Here is a 22,230-nt window from a genome sequence, read left to right as displayed (position 1 = left end):
GTCCCCTGCATCGGCAGGCAGACTCTCCACCACTGCACCACCAGGGAAGCCCCCAAAGGCTATTTTTTATTTCAAAAATATTTTGTATTGGAGTAGAGAACTTCATTTTTTTGTTTGTTTGTTTGAGCATGAGGCCTCATGTTTTGTCTTAATATTCTTGGCACCTGGCACAGAGTCTGGTAATTATTTGTTGCTTAAATGATATTTAGAACAATTTTTTTAATGTTTAACCTAATGGTTTCCAGACTTGGAAAAAGTAGGGCAGTTAAGTGAAATGTAAAAGAATATGCAACACTAATAACTTTTTATTTTACCATGTAAGGATGTTAAAAACATCGCCATAACTTCAAGAAACAAAATATTTTAATATAAAAAGTAGGACGAGGTCTTCGCTGGTGGCGCAGTGGTTGAGCGTCCGCCTGCCGATTCAGGGGACACGGGTTCGTGCCCCGGTCCGGGAAGATCCCACATGCCGCGGGGCAGCTGGGCCCATGAGCCATGGCCGCTGAGCCTGCGCACCCGGAGCCTGTGCTCCGCAACGCGAGAGGCCACAACAGTGAGAGGCCCGCGTACCGCAAAAAAAAAAAAAAAAAAAAGTAGGACGAGCACGACCTTAGAATTAAGGATGAAGGTAGTTTTGTGTCCTTACACACACACAAGCCTCAGCTGTGCTTATTTTTCTCAATTTGCCATCAGGAGAAAAATGGTCATGGTCTGGTATTGCGAAACCTCAGATCCCTCTGGGTCGCAGCCAGACTTGAGAGATGTCTTAAGAGCCACTTGGTGTGTCCTCACTCTTGGCTTGTTGTTTTTCTCTGAGCAGAGCTCTGTCAGAAAAAATTGTCTCCGTCCTGCCAAGAATGAAATGTCCACACCAGCTGGAGCCCCACCAGATCCAGGGGATGGATTTTATTCACATATTTCCTGTTGTCCAGGTAAGAGCATCTGTGGGGTTTCTTGCCCTCCAAACACTGGAATTCCTGTAACGGGTCTGGCTCTTGGGCCGTCTGGCCTAGATCCTGGATCTGATGGGTGTGGTATGGATTTGGTGGCAGCAGAACACGATGACACTCCTCAGAACGTTGCCAGTACTCAGTCTACCCTAGTTTCACACCGTCACCTGTTCTGGTCTTTGAATGTTTCCATTAGTAGCTTTTCATTGCCCTTCTGGTAAAGATGGAAGCCCATAGCCCCCCCATCGCACCCCATGTGCTGGTCCCCTTTGACCTCTCCAGCCTCAATTTATTCTTTGCTTTTCTTTATTCTTTCTATTCTAGCCCCTCTGACTTTCTTTCAAATTTCCTCATACACACTGTGCTTCCTCCTGTCACGGGGCCTTTCAGGGTGGGAAGGTCTTCCCTTCTCTCCTTACCTTTATCTTCCAGATCTCAGTTCCATCAAGCCTTCTCAAGAAAGCTTCCCCTGACTGCCAGATCTAGAGCAGGTTCCTTTGCTATATCCTCTTATACGGCATATTCCCTACCCTCACAGGAAGCTTCCTCACTGCAGTTTGTGACCGTGTCCATTCAATGTTCGGTTATTTGTACCTCTCTCCCATCAGACTGTAAGCTTCCTGAGGGCAGGTACCATGGCTTTCCTGCTTGCTCTCGTGTCTCCGGCACCTCTTGGAATGTCTGGCACTTTGTAGGCATTCAGTCCTAACAAAGGACTAAATTTCTAACAGGAGACTTATCTCCACCCCGACTTTTTCCCCAAGGCCCTGTGATTAAGTGGCCATGCTGTACAAGTCCCTGTATTCTGTGCAGTTCTCGTGTCTCAGCCCCTCCTCCAGGCACCACAGAAAGAAGAGGAGCAAAGGGACTTAACTTAGTTGCCTGCTGGGTGGACAGTACTTTGCCTCGGATCCTAATAGAGTTCTTTGAAGCATCTATTGTAATGCCTGTCTTACATCTGAGGAAAGGGAGACTCGGAAACGATAATCAGTTTGCTTAAGGGCAGAGAACTAGTGAGCGGAGAGGCAGATTCCTCTCAACTCCTTGTCTTTAAGCCTGTACTTTCCCCTCCACCACCATGCAGCCACCCCGAGGAAAGCCGCACAGCCCCTGCAGGAGGGGTTTTGTGATTCTGTTCAGATTATGTAGCGTAGCAGTGAAGAGCCTGGACTCTGGAGACTTCCCGGGTTCACATCTTGGCTCTGCCACTTTCCAGCTGTGTGATCTTGGGCAGATGACTAAACTTCTTACCTGAGAAGTAGAAATAATAATAGTACCTACCTGGTGGGATGGAAGCTGAGTAAGTTATTATGTGTAAAGCACTTGATTGAAGGGCTGGCACCTTTCAGTGAGTGCTCTGTAAGTGTTATATAGTTGTCTCTGTTGTTGTTAACTGCTATTGGGACTCTTCCCCTGCACTAGACTGCAAATCAAATACGTTGACATTTATAACTGAAATTTGTAAACTTGAGGCTAGGACTTGAACTCAGGATTTGACTTGTTTGTCTGTTAGGGGATGGATGGTACCCAATCATTTTGTGAAAGTAAGAAGTAGGGAGTCTCTGTAGATGCTTACAGAAGCCTCCAACCCCATCATACTGTGAAGTTGTCGCCCTTTCCCCTGAAGCCTGGATCTCTAGTGACTAGACCTTACTCAAAACTCTGCTAGAACTTTGAGGACCCAAACTCTAGTCCATATATGAGAAGGGGATGAAAGGGAAGTGATTGTCTACAGTTGGTTTGGGCATTTTGAGTATCTAATGTTTGTGTTGTGAGCGGAATGTCGGAGGGCTTCCTGTCTGGATGTGAGAGCCTCTCTCAATAGTTACCCCATATCTTAATTTCGTGGATCTGTAAAATTTTGAAGTGCACGTAGAGGTTGACCTGCGGTTGCAACCTGTATTTTGGCAAGAAGGGACGTTTTTAAAGGCAACAATTACTTTGCTTTCTTTACCATCCTAAAAGAAAGGCCATTTAACTCTCACTCTCAGAATAAAGGACAGTCCTTCAAATGGAATACATGTAGCCTTATGAAAAACTCGCCACATGCCTGTAGTTTTCTGTTTTGCCAGACACCAGTGAAAGAGCAATCGTGGACCAGCCACTGGGAACCACTGGTTGTCTTGTGTGGGACTAGAGGCCCACCACCCTTGTTCGCGCTGTTTAGCACAGCTGTGGTGACACTCTCTGAATGCAACCAGGAGGAAAGAAGAGCTAACTTCCGGCTACTGGTAGTTCCAGGTCACGTCTTTTTCTCCCATGTGGGGCACATGAATCCTGTGAGGGTAGGTATTTTTCTCAAATGCTAGGGGCTTATGGCAGAGCTCAGCTGTCCTAGAGGTTCCCTCAGCAGCCCTTCATGCTGGGAACTCCAAAACACAGCGGTCGAGTCTCTAAGGAATCCTTTGAATCCTTTGAATCAACGGGCTTTGCCTTCCTCATCTGAGCATGTTCTCCAGGATCCAGCCAAGTTACAACTCAGTGTCGATCTAATTAACAGAGGCACATCTGAAAAGGCAACAACAATGAAAGGCCAGAAACTGGATCTCCCGATGCAAAGCAAAGCAGAGAGAAATTGAGTTGAACAGTGACTCAGCCTCCTTAGATGTCCAGGGCCGGTGCTGGGGTACAGGTGAGGGGCTGGAGTAGCCCCGAATGCCCTCCGACTTTCTGCCCCTGCCCTTCTGGATTTTAGTCAGTGCCTGAGGTCATTGTTTGGAGGTGGGGTGGAGTGGAATGATGGGAACAAATGGAAGATACTAGCAACAAAAGAATACTCCTCATAGAATTATTTGCAGCCACTGCTGTCCTGGGAAGCTGCTTCCTAAGTGTGTCCTTTACTTGAGCTGGCCGCCCTCCCTGAGCGCACGTTCCTGCCGTCCCCGCAGGAGCCCTGTGCCATGTGCATGTATCTGAACCTTGCCACGTGTGGCCCCACCCCGGGGAAGCACAGCTCCTGTCCAGAAACTGCTTCTGAGATGTAGTAGCTCTCTCTGGAGAGAGAATGGCATTCCTCCATAAAGTTCTTTAGTAATAACGGGAATGAATGAAGAGTCAGGAGGAGAAGCAAAGGCTCTTTTTGCACTTTGCATTCTCACCCGCAGAGCACCTGGGCCTCCCGCAGCCTGTGGGGCGTGGGTGTGTGCACGTGTGTGTTTCAGTTCCCTCGAGTTGTAAGTCAGCGGGCATGAGGAGCGGCTTCTTGTGCGTATCGACCCGGTCGACCCAGGACACGTGGCGTGAAGCCCAGACGCACGGTGTCCTGATGTGGCCGGCAGCTGTGTGGCTGCTGGCTGTGGGTCGGTGGGCGGATCACGTCGTCTCTCCGAGCTTCCGATTCTGTAAAACGCGGCCAGTGCCAATTACCTTATAGCGTTGGGTGGATTCGAGAGCTCTGCTGTGGGTGCCGAGCTAACCTGAAGCCTAGGGCTTGTACTCGGTACCCCTGGTCTCAAGTCTGAATATCGGGGGGATTTTTTCCCACCTATCACACGAGGGTTACACTAGGCATTCTCACTGGTTCCCTTCCCTCCCTCTGGTCTGTGGTGCAAGCAGCACGGGAAGGAGAGAGCTCCAGTAAGATCTGCCACTAGGCGCAGGGAGGTTTGGGGGACAGCTCTGTTTGCGTCGGGCTCCAGGTGTTTACAGAGCTGTCTAGTACTTGTGTTTCATTTGCTCCCACAGTTGCTCTGTGACGTGAAGGGAACTGATACTCTCACCTCCTCTTTAGCAGAGAGGGAAACTGAGGCCCGGGCACATGAAGCGAGGCCCGAAGGCTCCTGCGCGGCTGTCAGGTCAGGTCCCCCTGGATCTCAGCAGCCAGACACCCAGCGGCTGCTTTTCCTGCGGGCAGTACGTGTTGGTGGTTATTCGCCGCCTGGGCAGTTCACGTTCTGTGATTCGGGCGCAGGACCTGTGCCGTCTCTGAGCTGGCCTTTACCACAGTGTGTTTCATCCCCGTCGGCTCACGGTTCCTCACTTTCTTCCCCAGTGGCTGGTGAAGCGAGCTATAGAAACAAAAGAAGAGATGGGCGACTACATCCGTTCCTACTCCATTTCCCAGTTCCAGAAAACCTACAGTCTCCCTGAGGTCAGTGTTCTTTTCTAGCCCAGTTGTGAACCTGAGTGCACAGTGAGGGACCCCTGGGAAGGCGCAGAGTACGCTCAGGCTCCCCTGCCCTCCCACCCACCTGCGTGGCCTCCCTGCCCCCACCTGATCACCCCTGAAACTGGGCCTCCTGGTTCATTAGAATTGCCTGTTTAAATGGGCATGAGTGTCAAGCCCTACAGTTTTGTCCTTGTCTCTCAATTTTCGTACTGGATCTGGACCTTTTGTTAAATTATAAGAGCATTACAAGAGTGTATTTTTGTATAGTCATATAAAGGTTTTTGAGAGCCCACCTGCTTGGGACACACCTATAGTAACAGCTGAATAGTAATCACAACAACAGTACTAGCTGGTCACTGTCAGATACTGTATTCCAGTCCCGGCACGTCACATGCCTTCTATTTTTTGATCCTCATGACTGTTCCCTGAGATAGGCGGTATCATCCCCGTTTTGCAGGTGGAAAAGCTAAGGCTTAGCGGTTAGGTAACTTGCTGAGGTTTCAGAGCTCATACGGATTTGAAGTGAAAACGCTTGTCTTCACCACTACACTCTGTGGTCCCCCCTTTTTCTCACCGGCTATAGGGATCTGTTTTGCAGCCATCGGCAGAGGCCCTAGCTTTTTCCCATGCAGGATATATTCCAATTTGTTCGAAAATTGAGACTTCTTCAGGCAAAGTTGTGATGAGAAGTCAGTTTATAAGACGGACTGCTGAGCAGTCCAGTTGAGTTTCAGTCTTTACGCAGGAAGATTTGTTTCATCCCTGTGTCTTCTTGTCTGGCAGGATGATGACTTCGTCAAGAGAAAAGAAAAGGCCATCAAGACAGTTGTTGACCTCTCGGTGAGTTCCCTGCCCGAGTTCTTCTGTAAGGGAAGAACGTAGGGTCGTAGCCTCCAAGTAGCCCTTTGAGGTAAATCACAAAAGCCCCTGCCTCCCGAGGTTTCTATCTGCCGGGTTGCCCAGGAGCTGATCTCAGGTGCACATGTGAGGGAGGCCCTGCCTGCCGTGCGTGCCCGGTACCCGATGCCAGCGTTCAGGGTAGAACGTGCCACAACCACTGCCCTGTTTCCCTTACTTCCAGTTTTCCAGACCCGAAGCCCTTCCTCATTTGTGCCAGCGGCAGCTGTAAACTTCACATAGCTCCAAAGAGCAGATGACGAACTAGAGCTGATGCATTGAGGTGACCACCACCATGACGCCTTCAGAGAGGCAGAGTAGCGTCTGAGCTTTGTGTGGGAAACTCTGGGATGGCCTTTGTCCCCAAGCACAGTGTATCTTAACCACAGGGTCTGCACTCATGTGCCCACTTCCCCAGTACAAGGGCCAGAGGAGAGCTTTGGGCCTTTTCAAAACACTCTGGGCCAGAGCCCAGCAGGACCTTGTCAGCCTTCACCCCTCAGCCTTCCTACTTGAGCTGATGGGAATGGAGCCGCAATGCCTGGGTGTAAATTCACTTTCTTTAGAAAATAATGTCTAGAGTTATTCTGCATTTTTTTTTTTTTTTTTTTTTTACTTTTAAGAATAAATGTGTGGTCTCCCCAGGTGATTACTGTGAAAAGAATAACAGTAGTTTGATGATGAAAGACGTGAAATGCTCATTTAAAACAGAAGAGCCTTTGTCAGTTTATGGTTGTAATTTGTATCTTTTCCACAGTGCCATTTTGGAAATGGGAGAACTGGAAAACCTTTAACATAGTTATACTCTGAAGCCAGGTGCCGTTTTCAGATTTGGTGGCACTATTAAATAATAATACCAAGAGGACATGATAGAACAGCAAGTAATTTTTTTTCCTGGTTGTGAGGTAGATGTTCAGTTTAGAACATCTTTAAAGTTTTCTTTAAAAAGATTGATAGGTGAGAGGAAGAAAATCAACCTTAATCTAACAACACAGAAGCAGCCACTTTTGATGTTTGGACATATTTCTTCTGTGTTTTTAATGTGTATTCTTATAGTGAATTAGAATTATACTTTGAATGTAATTTTGTAGTTTTTTTTTTCCACTTACCAATATAGAGTCTTGTATGCTGTTAAAGGTTCCTCCTAATCGCATTTTCATGACAAATAATAACCAATTGGTTGGATGTGCTGTTGCTTTCCCTTGTTTTAAATGATGCTTCATTTAAAAGAAGTGAAAAGAAATGCTTTCATTTCTCCCTCTGATACAGGGAGCTGGGGAGCCAGTGGCAGGAGAGGAAGGGAAATTCTCTTTTCCCTATAAACTCTGTACTACTTGGATTTTATACTAAGTCTGTGTATTACCTATGCAAAAACAATAACGTAAAAACTATTTAATTGTTTTTAATTAAGAAGCTGTAGGAAGTTTATTTTTCCAAAATTATAACTACAGGCATATATTACTGTATCAAATCTTATAAAATCCAATTCTTTTTTTTTTGATATTTTCAGCATGTTGTTTTATTTTATTTTATTTCATTGGAGTATAGTTGCTTTACAACGTGGTGTTAGTTTCTGCTGTACAGCAGAGTGAATCAGCTATACGTATACATATATCCCCTCTTTTTTTGGATTTCCTTCCCATTTAGGTCACTGCAGAGCACTGAGTAGAGTTCCCTGTGCTATACAATAGGTTCTCATTAGTTATCTATTTTATACATAGAATCAATAGTGTAAAAAATATTTAATGTTTAATTGAATATCTTCATGTGCAAATCTCACTTGGAGCCCTGGGTAGAGAGTAAGAAACATTGCATTTTTTGGCTGTATCACCAAGAATAAAAGGCCAGTGTAGCTGTTGATCAAACTGGGCCTGATGTCTCTTTACCTATTCAACATTTCAGGCCTCTAGAGACACATTATTTCTTCTTCTCATTTGTAATGGAGTTTTTAAAGATAATCGTCTTCTGCTTGGCAATATGACTTAAATTCTTAATGGAATTTAGGGAGATAATGACAGTGACAAATATATAGGGCCCAAACATTGTTCTAAGCATTTATATATAACTTATCTAGTGCTCACCACAACCCTATGAAGTAATAGTATTTTTTTTTTTTGACAGGTGAGGAAACTAAGGCACAGATCGGTTATGTAGGTTGCCCTAGGTCACATTGGTGATGATGGAGCCAGGATGCAATAAAATGCTAGATAAAATGCTGTTTGCAGCTCATTAGAAAATAATAAAAAGATAAAGGAAAATGGAAAAAAAAATTGTAGGTCTCTGATAATAGTTCAAATTGCTTAGTTTATTTCCTTCTTTTATGTGCGAACTTACTTCTCCGTTGACTGTCAATACATTTGCAACAGGAATGATAAAAAAATTTTTATGGATGGCCAGAGCTGGCCTTTGGGTTTTGTTTGTTTGTTTTCTACTTTCTCTGTCTACTGAGAATACTCCCCCATTTCTAGATGCTGTCTTCTTAGGTTTCTGAGCTGAGCTCTGTTGCCATTAACTTCCGTCCTTCCCACCCACCACTGCTGCACACGCTTGCTTGCGGCCTTGGAGTGAGGGTCCCAGGAGCTTGTCAGGGACTCCAGGGCTCCTTCTTGTCTTCTTCTTGTGAGTCAGTGTAAGACATGAAACAGCTTGCTGGGGTTTGTTTGCTGTCACTCTCTCCAAGGGGAGTCCCTCCCCTCGTAAAGGGAATAAAGTCTTTCCTGGGTGACCAGGGTGGGGCTCTTGGCAAGTCTTAGTTTCTCAAGAATGTTTTCTTCTCCTTCCAGCCTCTCTCCAGTTCTGCCCTTCAGATGTCTCATCACTGTTTCTTACCTACCCCTTACTGACAAATGTAGAATCCCAAATTTAAACTCTGAATGGTAAATTAAGGATTAAAATTCGCTCTTACATACAGTGCCGGGTTTCTAGAGCCAGCCTTTTATAAAATATGCATGTAGCTGCCGGGTACTGACTGAGTGCCTTCTATGTGCTTGACATCTAATGAGGCGTTTTACAAGCATTATCTCATGTACTCATCAACACTCAAGGACTTATGCGTTACATTTCCATTTTATAAATCAGGAAGTTGAAACTCAGAAAGGTTAATAAATTCCGTACACAGTTGCAGAGCTGAGAAGAGGCAGCCAGGTTTTCATTTGACATCTGGCTCCTCAGACACAAGGTGTTGGTGTGTCTCTAGTTTTCTCACTCTTCACCTGGTCTCTGATTTCCTGCACATCCCTGACACTGATTTGGCCCTAATGTTTCTGACTGATTTCAGGACCCTGGGGTGTTATTTATCAGGGTCCCAGAGACTCAAATGCATGCAGAGCGGTTGGGTGCTCTGCCCTTGTGAGGGCATCTACTCTGCCTTTGCCCGTTTGAAGACCATTTGTCCAGCTGGAGAATGGGTGCCACGTGGAGACTGTCCTGTTGTCTTTTTCTTCCATCTATTAACAAGTTATCACTGTGCCTCAACAAGCAGACTTTACTTACTCTTGCTTATGTGTCTTTTTAAAAATAAATATTAAACATTTTAATATTTTTCAAAAAGTTTTAGCTTATAAGAATATAAGCTTGTCTTGTCTTTCGCCATCTTTGTAGGACTGTTCCAGTTTTTTGCATTCATCCTTGGTTATGTAGCTCATCTATTTTTTCGATGCATGATTTTTTGTTTTACAAAAGGTTATTTTTCTTTCAAACTACTACTGTGGTAATAATGAAAAATTAGGCAATGGAGAGAAAGTACAAAGACTAAATCACCCACGATACCACCAGCCAGGGATAACCACTGTTATTCCAAGTAGGAAATATATAGTTATAGATATCAATATAGAAAATTAGAGATCACAAAAAATGACGTGATACTATATATTCTGTTTTGTTGTGTGGTTATTCTGCTCAACAGTATAATCAAGGATATATTTCCATGCCAATAAATATACCTCCATAGCATTTTCAGTGGCTGTACATTACGCATTGTGTGGTACTAACTTAACTAGCTTAGTTTGTTCTTTTGGGGTTTTTTTTGGTTTTGTTTTGTTTTGTTTTGGCTATTATGTAGGACATCCCCATAGCTAAATTTTTTCTTTTATCTTTAATTATTTACTTGGGTTACATTCCATGAAGTGGAGTTGGTTCAGAGGTTATGCCTCAACCTGTTAGTACCTCTTGCCAAGATTGCCTGGCAGAAAGGCTGTTGTGTGAACTTTTAACTTCTGAGCTCACCACCTTCCAGTGTTCTCTCTTTTTGTCTTGGCCTCATTTTTCTTCATCCTGGGGATTATTCCCAGTACTTCTGCTTCTCCTTTGAGATGTGTTCTTTTCTTGACGTCTCCATATCTCCTTTTTACGGAATAGGCGGCCGCTTTGTAGAAGGCCTGCTTGATGGGAGGTGGTATTTTCAAAGGACATAAGAAAATGAAACTATTGCCCAGGACAGGCCTCCCCTTACCCTTCCACTCTCGCATCGTAATCGTAATCGCTCATTTGTCTCACCTAATGTGCTGTGGTACAGTCTACTTCCTCCCTTTCTGAACTGTCAGCCTTCCACATTCATGAAGTATCTGACCTGTGCAGTGAGGTCTTTTACTCCCTCTCAACCTTGAGTAAAGAGTAGCCATGAAATTTTACCCAAAGCCCCCAAAGATACATTTGCTTACTATTTGTTGAGCATTTCTTGGTAATGTTTAGAATTTTGTATGAGAACAGAGGGGACAGAGGGAAAAAAAAAAAAGACTTCTTATTGGTCCCCTAAGAGACCAGGTCATTTAAAACTACGACTCCACTGTGTTCTTCCATAGGAAACGCTGTGAGGAGGGCCTTTCTTTCCAGGACATGAAATGTAAACATGGCAACATAAGTAAAAAAAAATATATTAGTACATTTTATCAATAATAGCAAATATACGCATGTATGTATATCTTAGCCCTTAATGTGTATCAGATAACGTTAAGTAGATTGGCTAATCCTTACGACTCTCTCCATATACCTATTTTACAGATGGAAAACCTCAGAGGTTAAAGTAGTTTGCCCCAAATCAGAGAGGTAGTAATGGGGCACGGGTTAAAACCCTGTCTGTCTGACTCCATATATATTCATTCCATAATAGTAATTGAGCACTCACTGTGTGCCAGACCGCATTCTAGGGTATGAGGTGAGAGCAGGAGCATTGCAGCTGTAAGGGATTCAAGGGATTTCGGGACTCATCAAGGGAAAAGATGTGACGGGGGGTTAGCAGTAGCACACACAGTGTCTCTGGGCGATGCTTTGACAGGTTTGCCTGAAGGGTGGGGAGGCTGTCAGTGCGCAGGCCATCCCGAGGCCTAGGCGCCGGGGCCACCGTTCAGAAGGGGAGGCAAGGAAACGAGGGAGCCTCGGCCGGGGCAGGTTAGAGAAATCTGAAGGGCAGCTGCAGCCTGGGGTCTTTATAGCCATGGGGCTTATCGTATCTGTGGTTTGCAAATGTCAGATGCGGCTTTGCAGAGCATGCAACGTGGGCAGGCTGTAAACCGCTAGACTCTGCTTAGTGGGGCCATCTTTTAAACAACTGGGTCTGTGAAAAGTTTGAGGTTGGCGCTGGAGGGTTTTGAGCTGTGGGTCTCAGCCTGCTGTGAAGAAGTAAAGCTAGGAGTCGATATACAGAAGCCATCTTGGCTCATGTATACAAAACAGTGACCTCATTCTTACCCACCAAGTTACACTGTTTGGTACAAACTCAAGGGGACCTGAGGTGGGACTTGTGCCGGACCTCAAACAACAGAAGACAGGGGCTTCCCTGGAGGCGCAGTGGTTGAGAGTCCGCCTGCCGATGCAGGGGACACGGGTTCGTGCCCCGGTCCGGGAGGATCCCACATGCCGCAGAGCGGCTGGGCCCGTGAGCCATGGCCGCTGAGCCTGCGCGTCCAGAGGCTGTGCTCCGCAACGGGAGAGGCCGCAGCAGTGAGAGGCCCGCGTACCGAAAATAAAAAAGAACAGAAGACAGGCCTGCACAGCAGAGCTCACGTAAAAGAGAATAGAGGAAGAACAAAGTTTAGGGGAGTCTGGAGAAAACCCTACCTCCCCAGCTAACTTTCCTACCCATAGACATGATTGCCATCCGTCTCTCATCATTCCCTCACTCAGTTCCCAGGGCTTCATTTTTGTGGTTGTGGTTGTTGTTTTATTCATGTGAGAATGAAGAAAACAACCTGATTTGTCTCAGTTATAATGACTTTCTTCTGGGGTGTGTCAGGGCCCTGCACTTGCTGATGGGAACATCAGCGGAGCCCCTCTGGGTGGAAGGCAGCGTTTGTTCAGGGGCTGGTGGGCGGAGGTGTGTCCGTTAGAGTAGGGTTTGGGTTTGGGCTGCCGGGTGAGCCCTAGGAGACTGAGATGTGCTTCCTGCTGAGTTGGGTGTGGTCCGGTCCCCTGGAGCTCTGGAGGGCAGTGGCTGCTGTGGCTGTCTTGCTGCCCGCTGGGTATTTCCTGAAGGGGGTGCCCACCGTAACTGAGAGGCGAATTATTTAATCTCTGCTTCTTTAGTAGCAAGGGGGAGGTAATGGCATCTGCCCTGCTTCTACCTCATGGTGTAGTTATAAAATGTAAAAGGTGTGATGTATGTGGCGTGCTTTAAAGTATAAGGATAATTACACGAAGGCCAACATTTGTCATTGTTTGGCAGAATAAAAGGTCCTTGTGGCTGTCGGTTTCAGTATGCTATTGTTTTGGAGTCAGTCCTTCTTTAAACTCCAGTTTCCTGTCTGGGGTCGTTGACTCTATGAATGGTAACTAAGGAAAGCAGCAGTTAAGCTCAGTCATATAGTGCTGCTGTAATGGTAGAGCTCCGTGGAAATTAAATCGTACACAGTAACTGACGTCCTATGGGTCTATTATGTTTTTCATTTCCCCGTAAATCTGTTTTGTGTTACTTAGAGCTTCCTATTCATGTAGGCACCAGCAGCAACCTAGGAATATTTGCGGCAGTGAGTTACAAGAACAACCGTCCAGGGCCATCCCAGCACCTGTTTCATTCCTTTTCCACAAAATTGTTGAGATTATATATGTTACAGAAAGGATGTTTTTCTGTATGTTTGAAACTTTCCGTAACAAAAAGTGAGATAATAATAAAGTTAACAAGAATTATCAAGAGGGGAACAATTCTAATTAGCATTAAAATACCACTGTCTAGAGAAACCTGATAGTGTGCTTGTCCTGGTGATGTCCAGGTAGAGATTAGGTGTGGTGAACTCCTTTAGTGGAGAAGGAAAGATCCAGGGACAAACTGGAATACCTTGCACAAACAGCTGCCTGTTTGCACCCAGAGTCCTGAGCAAATATTATTAAGGTATTGTTTGATGCCAGTTTGGCAGTCAAGAAGGACATTCATTTGGGGTAGAATGACAAACCAGGTCATCTGTGGGTGAAGACCTACATTAATTGAGCACCTACTACGTGCCGTGTACTTTGTGTTTAGGAAATTTTATATATATATATATATATATGCAGTTTCAGAATGTGTCCTACACAAAAGAGGTCTGTGTTTCTACATTTATAACTAAATAATACTCTAATAATTTTAAAAAGTCATTGAAAGTTTAAAGTGCATTTTGTGTTTTTATAAGTTTTTTAAGGATAAACCTCAAAACACTTTTGTAAAGAGATATATATCTGTGAAGCGTTTGTATTTGCTTTCCTTTTCTGGTAATGGAGATTTCTATGCCATGAGAGAATTTTTTTTTTAAACATTCTAGGTTAACATGTATATCTATGATTGTTGCACAGTTTATGTCTCTGGGTGGTAGAAAGGTCTGGATATGTAGTGACTGGAAAATTTGTATTGTTTTCTGGAAAATTGTATTCAAGAATAAAAAGGATTTGAATAGAGAGATAAATCTTGCTTTTCAAGGCAAGATTCAGTATTATAGAGATGTCAGTTCGTCCCAAGTAATGTATAAATTTGGTGTGATTCTAGTCAAAGCTCAACAGTTTTTCATAATGAACTTGACAAGCTGATGCTAGAATTCATTTGGAAGAGAAAATGTGTAAGAATAGCCAGGAAATTTGAAAAAGAACAGTGGAGACAGGATAAAGACTCATAAAGCAAGAGGAATTGAAGAGGGTAATATTGGTACATGTTTTATATATATGTATATAGTTGTCATTTTAAATCAAGGAAAGGATAGACTATTAAACTGATGATGTTGGGATTCTTAATTTTCCATTCAGAGAAAAACATATATCTATAGATACCTACCTTTCACTATACCCCCCCAAAAAAATTCTGAATAGATTAAAAGGCTAAATATAATCTATAAAAATAACATACAAGAGCTTTTTTTTTTTTTTACAGTCCCTGGGTTAGGAAGTAAGTTGATTGATAAGTTTGATTGCATGAAATATTAAATTGGACAAAAAACCCAAGAAGATTAAACAAAGTTGACAAGCAATAGATTGGGTGGAAATATTTGCTCCAGTATAAAAATCAAAGGGGCAGACCCCTTGAAGGCAGTCGCCATGTGCCAGCTGTCCTCCTGAAGGGGAGCTGTATACTCACTGCCATGGGAAAGGACTCCCGCCCCTGGCAGGCTGGACCAGCCTCCTCACGCTTAGTAACTCCCGGCCTCCCCATCCACTTCTCAGGATGCTTACAAGCCCCGTCGGAAGTACAGACGCCAGCGGGGAGCAGAGGAGCTGCTGGATGAAGAATCACGGGTCCACACGACGCTTTTGGAATATGGCAGGTAACGAAGGCGGCCCAGTCTGAAGTGTCTATTTGATAAAACCATTGCAAAGAAAAGCTAATTTAAATCGCTTCACTGGGGTGAACTTGGTTGGTTTTCACCTGACTGAGTCTACGGGTTTGAGCCTGTGATTGCCAGCACCGGGGACTTTTCTCCCTGGTGTGGAATTAGCTCAGTTTCTGTGGGTAGCTTCTCTGGTGGTAGTAGAGGCCTGATCTTTGAAGTTCCTCAGCAAGCCTCCATCCCCGGCTCTGCCCTCCTCGGGGAGCTGGGAAGCGTGGGGTGTTCACAGAGGCCCAGGTGGGCTGCCCTTCATGCCCCTGCCATATGTTTACATCTTCAGGTAAACTAAGAATTGAAGGCAGTTACGGCAGTTTTACTTTGTGTCAGAGTCTAATCGTTTTGGTTCCCTGTGAAGAATTGTCCTGACCAGGAAAATGAAGAATTTAGAAGTAGTTTTGTCACTTCTTAAAAACGTCTCTAACACACACACACACACACACACACACACACACACACACACACACACACACACACACACACGGAAATGCTTCTCCTCGTTGAATCTTTTGCTTGGCTCTGGGTATTAACCTTCCTTTGTGTCCTGAATTTTCTATTTAGGGTCACTGATTCCTTGATGTGAGTATGTCTCCTGTGCTTCCTCCCCCTCTGCTCGGAGTGATTGCTGTGTGCTGCCCTGCTCATAACCCAGCCCGCACTGGGGGGCTGGAAGTAACAGCACTGCCACTAGCATCTCCAAGTGAGCATCTGATGGCTTCTCCCTCTAGGGTACTGGAGACAGCCAGAAGGAAATTAAGGCTTAATTGCCTTACTTATGCCACCTCTCACATGGAATTGCAGTTGCCGCTTTTTGTTTGTTTGTTCATTTGTCTGTTTTTGAGAGAGTAATGCGGGCTCAGATCCTTTCTTCCTGAGAATGAAAGCTAGTCCGTTTCATTCAAAGGAAGTTGTTAGTTCTGGCCCTGACCTGAGCGTGAGGGCTGCCCCACAGCTCACCAGCTGTTGCTGCGAATTGAGCTGCTTCTGAGTCAGGCACCTCCAGACCAGCGACATAATTTGCAGGGCCCAATCAGTGTAAAATGAAAATGCAGGGCACGTTAGGCCCCTGAGAATCATGAATAATGATTAATCATTAAGGATTTCATGACAGCGGCAGCAGCCAAATGCGGGGCCCTTCGGGCGTGAGGTCCCGTGCCGCTGGACGAGTTGCACGCCTTGGACACTGTGAGGGGGGCTCTCTAGCTACCCCTCAGCTGCAGGCGGGCACACGAGACTGCGCTGGTCCGGGCGAGCCAGAGCTGGAGAGGCAGCCTCTGGGAGTGTCACGTGTTCCGGAGCCAGAGAAGACTTAGGGAAGTGTGGTTTTTGGTAGTTTGTATTGTTCATACCTCCATTTTTTCCAATATCCAGTATGTATCTCAGAACTAGCCTTAGTGCTTATTGGTGGGATCATGCTGACTCCTGATTTCTGAGCCTGGGGTGGGTGTTTGATGAAGCCATTTTTGTTTGCTTTTTAGGAGATGGGGTTATTTTGCCTTTTTTTTTTTTTTTTTTTTTTTAAGCTTTTCTGGTAAGGAGAGGGTGAGTTTGTGAAGGTGGAGAATTCTGATGGTTTATTCAGCTCATTCCCCATTTTGAGAATGATGAAGACAGCATTCAGAAAGGTTAAAAAATAACCTGCCCAAGGTCAACTGCTAACTATTAAGAACTAGTAAAAGCCTCAAAGTGGGACTTGAACTCAGGTTTGCTGGACTCCAAAAACATGTCATCATTATTATCTACAAATGTTGTTTGAGCCTCTGGTGAGAGTTTGGTTCTTGATTTTAGGAAGACAGGCCCAGCGTTGGTTGTTTGATCTGAGACTGAACAACCAGAGAGTGGTTATTACAGCTGACAGAGCAAATGGGATAAAACTTATAGCCCCAAGAAGTGTCCTTTTATTCCCCTTCCTTGGGCAGGCTGCTCACCTCCTTTCTGTCTCTCTTACTCCTCCCTTAGGGTTTTAAGTCAATACTCTCCACTGCTTGAGATCTTTCCCATTTGATGAGGATTACATAACAATGTCTTTATGAAGGACTTTGAACAGTTTGTCTCATGTAGAAAAAGGAAATGTCAACTGTTAGGTGCTGTCACCACCACCACCACCACCATCATCATCACCATAATCACAATCATCATCATCACCACCATCATCATTCTCATCACCACCACCACCAACACCATCATCACCACCAACATCATCATCACCACCAACACCATCATCATCACTACCAACACCATCATCATCACCATCACTATCATCACCATAATCATCATCACCACCAACACCATCATCATCACCACCAACACCATCATCACCATCACTATCATCACCATAATCATTATCACCACCAACACCATCATCATCACCACCAACACCATCATCATCACCACCAACACCATCATCATCACCATCACTATCATCACCATAATCATCATCACCACCAACACCATCATCACCATCACTGTCATCACCATAATCATCACCACCAACACCATCATCATCACTATCACTATCATCACCATAATCACAATCATCATCATCACCATCATCATCATTATCATCACCATCATCTTCCTCTTCATCACTATCACCATCACCACCATCATCTTCATCACCATCATCCTGAGCAGCAGCAGTTTTCAGTTCTCAGATGCCCTTAAATGTGACCTTTAGATTCAGATGAGGAGCCTCACCTGAGCCCCTCCTTTCAGTTCTCCTCATCCCTATGTTCTCCTTACCCCCAGCTCTAGCCCTCCCTCCAGCTCCTTTATGAGAAACCTTACCCTCTTCCCTTTCCTTCCTAATCCGGCAAGGCTGGGCGCCTGCTGCCTCGGGGACTCACTCCACCCCTCCCCGCCTCCCCCTCACTGTTGTGGCACCCCTTAATTGCTCATCCCCACCTAGGAATCCTAATCCCTCATCTGTTGTCAGTGTTTCTGTTTTCCTCTTCATCTCGCCTCTTGACAAGAGGGAAAATATTTTGACTCCTACAATAAGAAGGTCGGAAAACAGTGTTTCTTCTTCGGGGTTAGAGGTCAGTCATCAGCCTAAGCCCACAGAGCATCTGGCTTTGAGGCCCGCATCCCAGTTTCTTCTCCCTTTTTTGACTTTCAGTTGCTCAAATAAGGCTAGACTTTGAGCCTGGCCAACTATGCTGAGGACCTTACGGACTGTGTGTCTTGTTAAAAACATGTTGGATATATTTGTTTAAATGTTATGTTGTTGGGAAAACAAGACTCATAGTTTCAATTTTAGACTTAAACACAATTGTATCTTTATAGTATTTCAATTATATTATGGGTCCAATCAACTTTTGAGAGCTAAACTTAAACAACTAACCACACTATGAAACTGTCACTGTGGGGAAATGCATTTTAAGTGCACATGACACGTCTCTCCCAACCTGTGTCCCCTCTGAAGGCCCATGACATGCTCATAGAGTATTTAGTAAATGCTCGTTGACTGAACAAAGAACAGAATCCACAGTCCTTAGTATTTAGGGCTTTTTTATGCCCCTGATTTGTTCTGGATCCCAGATGATTTGATATCTGTCTTACTTTGCCCTAGGGGAGAAAGTTAGTTTGTTTTCTAGAACTGTGCTGTGCAGTATGGTAGCCAGTAGCCACGTGTGACTGTTGAGCACTTACAATGTGACTAGTATGGCTCAGGAACAGAATTTTAACAGTTAAGTTAAATTTAAATTTTTTTTATTACATGCTTTAGTTATTGGAATATGTTTAAGTATGTCCGGAATAACTTGGGTATGTGAACACTGATTTAAAGTTCTAGAAGATGTACATCCTTGATGATAAAGACCGAGTCCTGGGTCTGGAGTGTGAGGAAGTGACTGGGTGGTGAGAGGGTTGGATCTCTGTTGGTGTTGACGGTGTAGACGTCAGCCGGGTTGGTGGGTCAGAGCTAACAACGGGAAATCCAGGAGCACACTGAAGCACGTGACACTGCATATCAGGCTAGTGCTCGAGAGGAAAGGGCCCAGCTGACAGGGCAAGAGGAAAGGTAGGTTGTAGGATACAGCATGAAAGGATGCTCTAGGAAGGATGAAAGAGAAGTAAATGTGTTTGTAGTAGAAATAAGTTGAAGCATCTCCCTGCTCTTCGTGAGGATGATAGGCAAAAGGGTATCATGTTCTCCTGGTGAAACTCAAACAGCACGGAAGAGTCTCCCAGAGATGTGGGACCAGTGAGCAAATGAGGCAGGCGTTGATAGGCAGCTGAGGACAGCTCTTTTTTGTCATGGAAGAGTTGCCACTCTGTCACATGGAGAAGGAAACCTTTACAAGAGTCAGCAGGACTCTTCTTCATTCAGCAAACGTTAATCAAGTACTTACTATGTGCCAGGCACTGCACTAGACACCGGGGATACAAAAGTGAATATTCATAGCAGCACTATTCACAGTCACCAAAAAGTGGAAACGAACCAGATGTCCATCAGCTGCTGAATGGACAAAATGTGGTTTTTTCATACAAAGGGATACTATTGAGTCATGAAAAGGCATTAAGTACTGATTCATGCTATAATATTGATGAACTTTGAAAGCACGCTAACTGAAAGAATCCAGGCACAAAAGGCCACATGTTGTATGACTCCATTTATATGAAATGTTCAGAATAGGCAAATCCACAGAGACGGAAAGTAGATTAGTGGTTGCCAGGGGAAGGGGATAGGGAAAATTGGACTAACTGCTATTTATGTATATTAGGTGTGGAGCTCTTTGGGTGATGGAACTATTCTAGAATTAGACAGTAGTGGTGGTTGCACAAAATAGTGAATACACTAAAACCCACTGAAGTATACATTTTAAAATGGTGAATTTTATGTTGTATGAATTACACCTCAATTTAAAAAATGTAAAGAAAAAAAAAGTGAATGGGGCTTCCCTGGTGGCGCAGTGGTTGAGAGTCCGCCTGCCGATGCAGGGGACACGGGTTCGTGCCCTGGTCCGGGAAGATCCCACATGCCGCGGAGCGGCTGGGCCCCTGAGCCAGCCATGGCCACTAAGCCTGCGCGTCCAAAGCCTGTGCTCTGCAACGGGAGAGGCCACAACAATAAGAAGGCCGTGTACTGCCAAAAAAAAAAAAAAAAAGTGAATAAAGCAAATTTCCTCCCCTCCAGGGCTCAACAGACAGATTGCACATAACACATAATTATTGGACTCCGTGGGTGTCAACACAGAAGTGCATATCTGTGTGGACCTAACCTAGTTTTGGGTGGTCAGAAAAATCTTCCCAGAGCCTCTGTCTTTAAGGAGAAGTAGCTGGGACCTGGGAATTGAAATACTCAGATTTAGCTGTTTACTGCTTTATTTGGAAAATCTGTAAAGTTCCTGGGCCTTAGATAAGGCCTGTCTGCCTGAGGGTATGTCTTCTGCCCTGAAGGTCTCCACAGACTGAAGGCCTGGGAAACAAAAGAATACCCAGGGTGCAAGGACCCTTCTAGGAGTGGGAAGCTTCAGAGAGACCCTCTGTTGGTCAGCGCTTCCCGGTTCAGGACACAAAACCTTCCCACTAGTTTCAGCAGAAAGGATTGATTGCAGGGGTGGATGGGAGGAGTTAAGAGATGTGATGTAGGCTGAGCAGGGTCACTTCCCAAGTGTCACATTAGATCTGGGCTGCCTGGGATGCAGCTTCTGCCTCCGTCATCAGGAAGCTAGTGAACAGCCTGTGGAGTTGGGAAGCTGGTACTGCAGCTACTGACAAAGAAACCACCCACTTTGCCAAAATCAGAAAACCACCGTGACAGCTTCTGGCCCCAGAACCAGGTTACTGCTACTGTGATCCGCACCAGTGCAGTGAATCCTTTGTGCTTTTGCTGTCTCCTTCTCTACCTGGTACACATTCAGAACTCCAGCAAATGCATCTCATTGATGGAACCTAAGTAGTATTCAGAGCCCCAGGTGCAAGAGAGTATGGAAAATAGTTGTTTGTTCTCCTGCCTCCACGGTATAGTAAGATGCTAGATGTTGACTAAGCCAGTTCACTGAATCTGCCATAAGGTCCTGTACAGGATTTGGGTGGATACTCAACACATAACTTCAGTCTGCTGCACTTTGGGCCTGTAGATCTGTGCCTAGAGGATGCGCACAGTGTAACCGGCAATGACTTTTGGTCTCTCCAGTTATAAGACAACCTGTTGCAAGGTCGGGTGATACTTTTGGCTTCTTGATTTCTCCATTTTCTTGGAGAAGGATGCAGACAGGCAAACAGGCAGTTGGGCATGATTTCTGTCCAGGAAGTAGGGGGAACATGTACAGGCAGAGGGATGGATCAGCCAGGGCAGAATGTTTGAGCAACTGAAAAGTTTCCAACCCAAACTACCCAGCCTGTAGTTTGTATCTCCTTCCGGCCCTCCCGTACCGTCAGTGGTAATTTATAGAAATCCTATGGAAGCTGTTTCAACAGGGCTTGGGATCATGTTTGCAATCCCATATCAGTGGTACAAAGCTCAGAGAAGTGAAGCAATTTCCCCCATGTTACACAGTTTGCTGGTACCAGAGTGAAGACTCTAGCTAAACCCATTGTCCTGACTTTCTACCAGACTCAACTGTAAACTAAGCCTGTGATTTGTCACAGAGTTCTAAGAAATCCTGTGCCCAAGTGAGTTTCCCTTCACACTCATCACATGGCAGGCAAAGCACTGGTCCCAGATGGAGATTTTCAGATTGAAAGTGGAACTGACTTTTGGAAATGACTAAAACCATCCAAAGCAAAGTCTGGGAACACTTCAAAGAAGAGGTGGCTTTGGAGCTGAGGTGTGAGGAGTGATTAGGAAAGTAGGAGGAGCCAGGAGAATAACACAGTGTGCAGAGCTCTGCTCAGGGGCCGATGCACAGGAGTGGGGAAGGTGACCTGCTGGCGGTGAGTGAAGCTCAGCGGTTGTTAGGCGGGGCCGTGGAAGGGAGGCCCTAGTGACAGTGCCCACAAAAGCAGGTGATCCCTGCCAGTGACAGATGTGGGCCAGGCTAGCAGGTGGTTGAATAAGGGATGGGGAAGGAAGAGGGGGCGTGGAGGCCCGAGACCAGGTCAGAGGCCAGCACACGATGCAGCAAGCAGGGTGAGGGCAGAGCAGGAGCCCTTAATTTGTTTTTCTTAAATGGTTGCATGTGATTTTATTTCTTTAAAAACTATTTAAAGGTAAGTGAGTTTGGGTGTTTTGCATTACGGTTTTTGTTCTAGGTCGAATGGTTTTTGCATTGCTTTAAAAAATAGATATTGGGCTTCCAATTGTGGCGCAGTGGTTGAGAGTCCGCCAGTCCGGGAAGATCCCACATGCCGCGGAGCAGCTGGGCCCATGAGCCATGGCCGCTGAGCCTGCGCGTCCGGAACCTGTGCTCCGCAACGGGAGAGGCCACAACAGTGAGAGGGCCCGCGTAACGCAAAAAAATAAATAAATAAAATAAAAAATAGATATTAATTAGAATCTGAAAAGTTAATGTAAACTAAAGTGCATTTGTGCGCATCTTTGAATTTAAAC

General features: G+C 45.2%; 1 protein-coding gene across 1 annotated transcript in view; it reads left to right on the top strand.

Moving 5' to 3' along the window:
- Positions 1-22,230, top strand: part of CCDC93 (CCC complex scaffolding subunit CCDC93) — an 88,071-nt gene that overhangs the window by 12,244 nt on the left and 53,597 nt on the right. The window contains exons 4-7 of the mRNA XM_082658006.1: positions 824-935; positions 4,945-5,043; positions 5,845-5,901; positions 14,575-14,675. Coding sequence (XP_082514132.1) covers positions 824-935; positions 4,945-5,043; positions 5,845-5,901; positions 14,575-14,675 — 369 coding nt within the window. The remainder of the gene's footprint in view (positions 1-823; positions 936-4,944; positions 5,044-5,844; positions 5,902-14,574; positions 14,676-22,230) is intronic.

This window comes from Grampus griseus, assembly GCF_964374135.1.
Source record: "Grampus griseus genome assembly, chromosome: 7".
In the NCBI taxonomy this organism is placed as follows: Eukaryota; Metazoa; Chordata; class Mammalia; order Artiodactyla; family Delphinidae; genus Grampus; species Grampus griseus.
The sequence above is the reverse complement of the archived record's forward strand: the minus strand, read 5'-3'. Positions and strand labels throughout refer to the sequence as shown.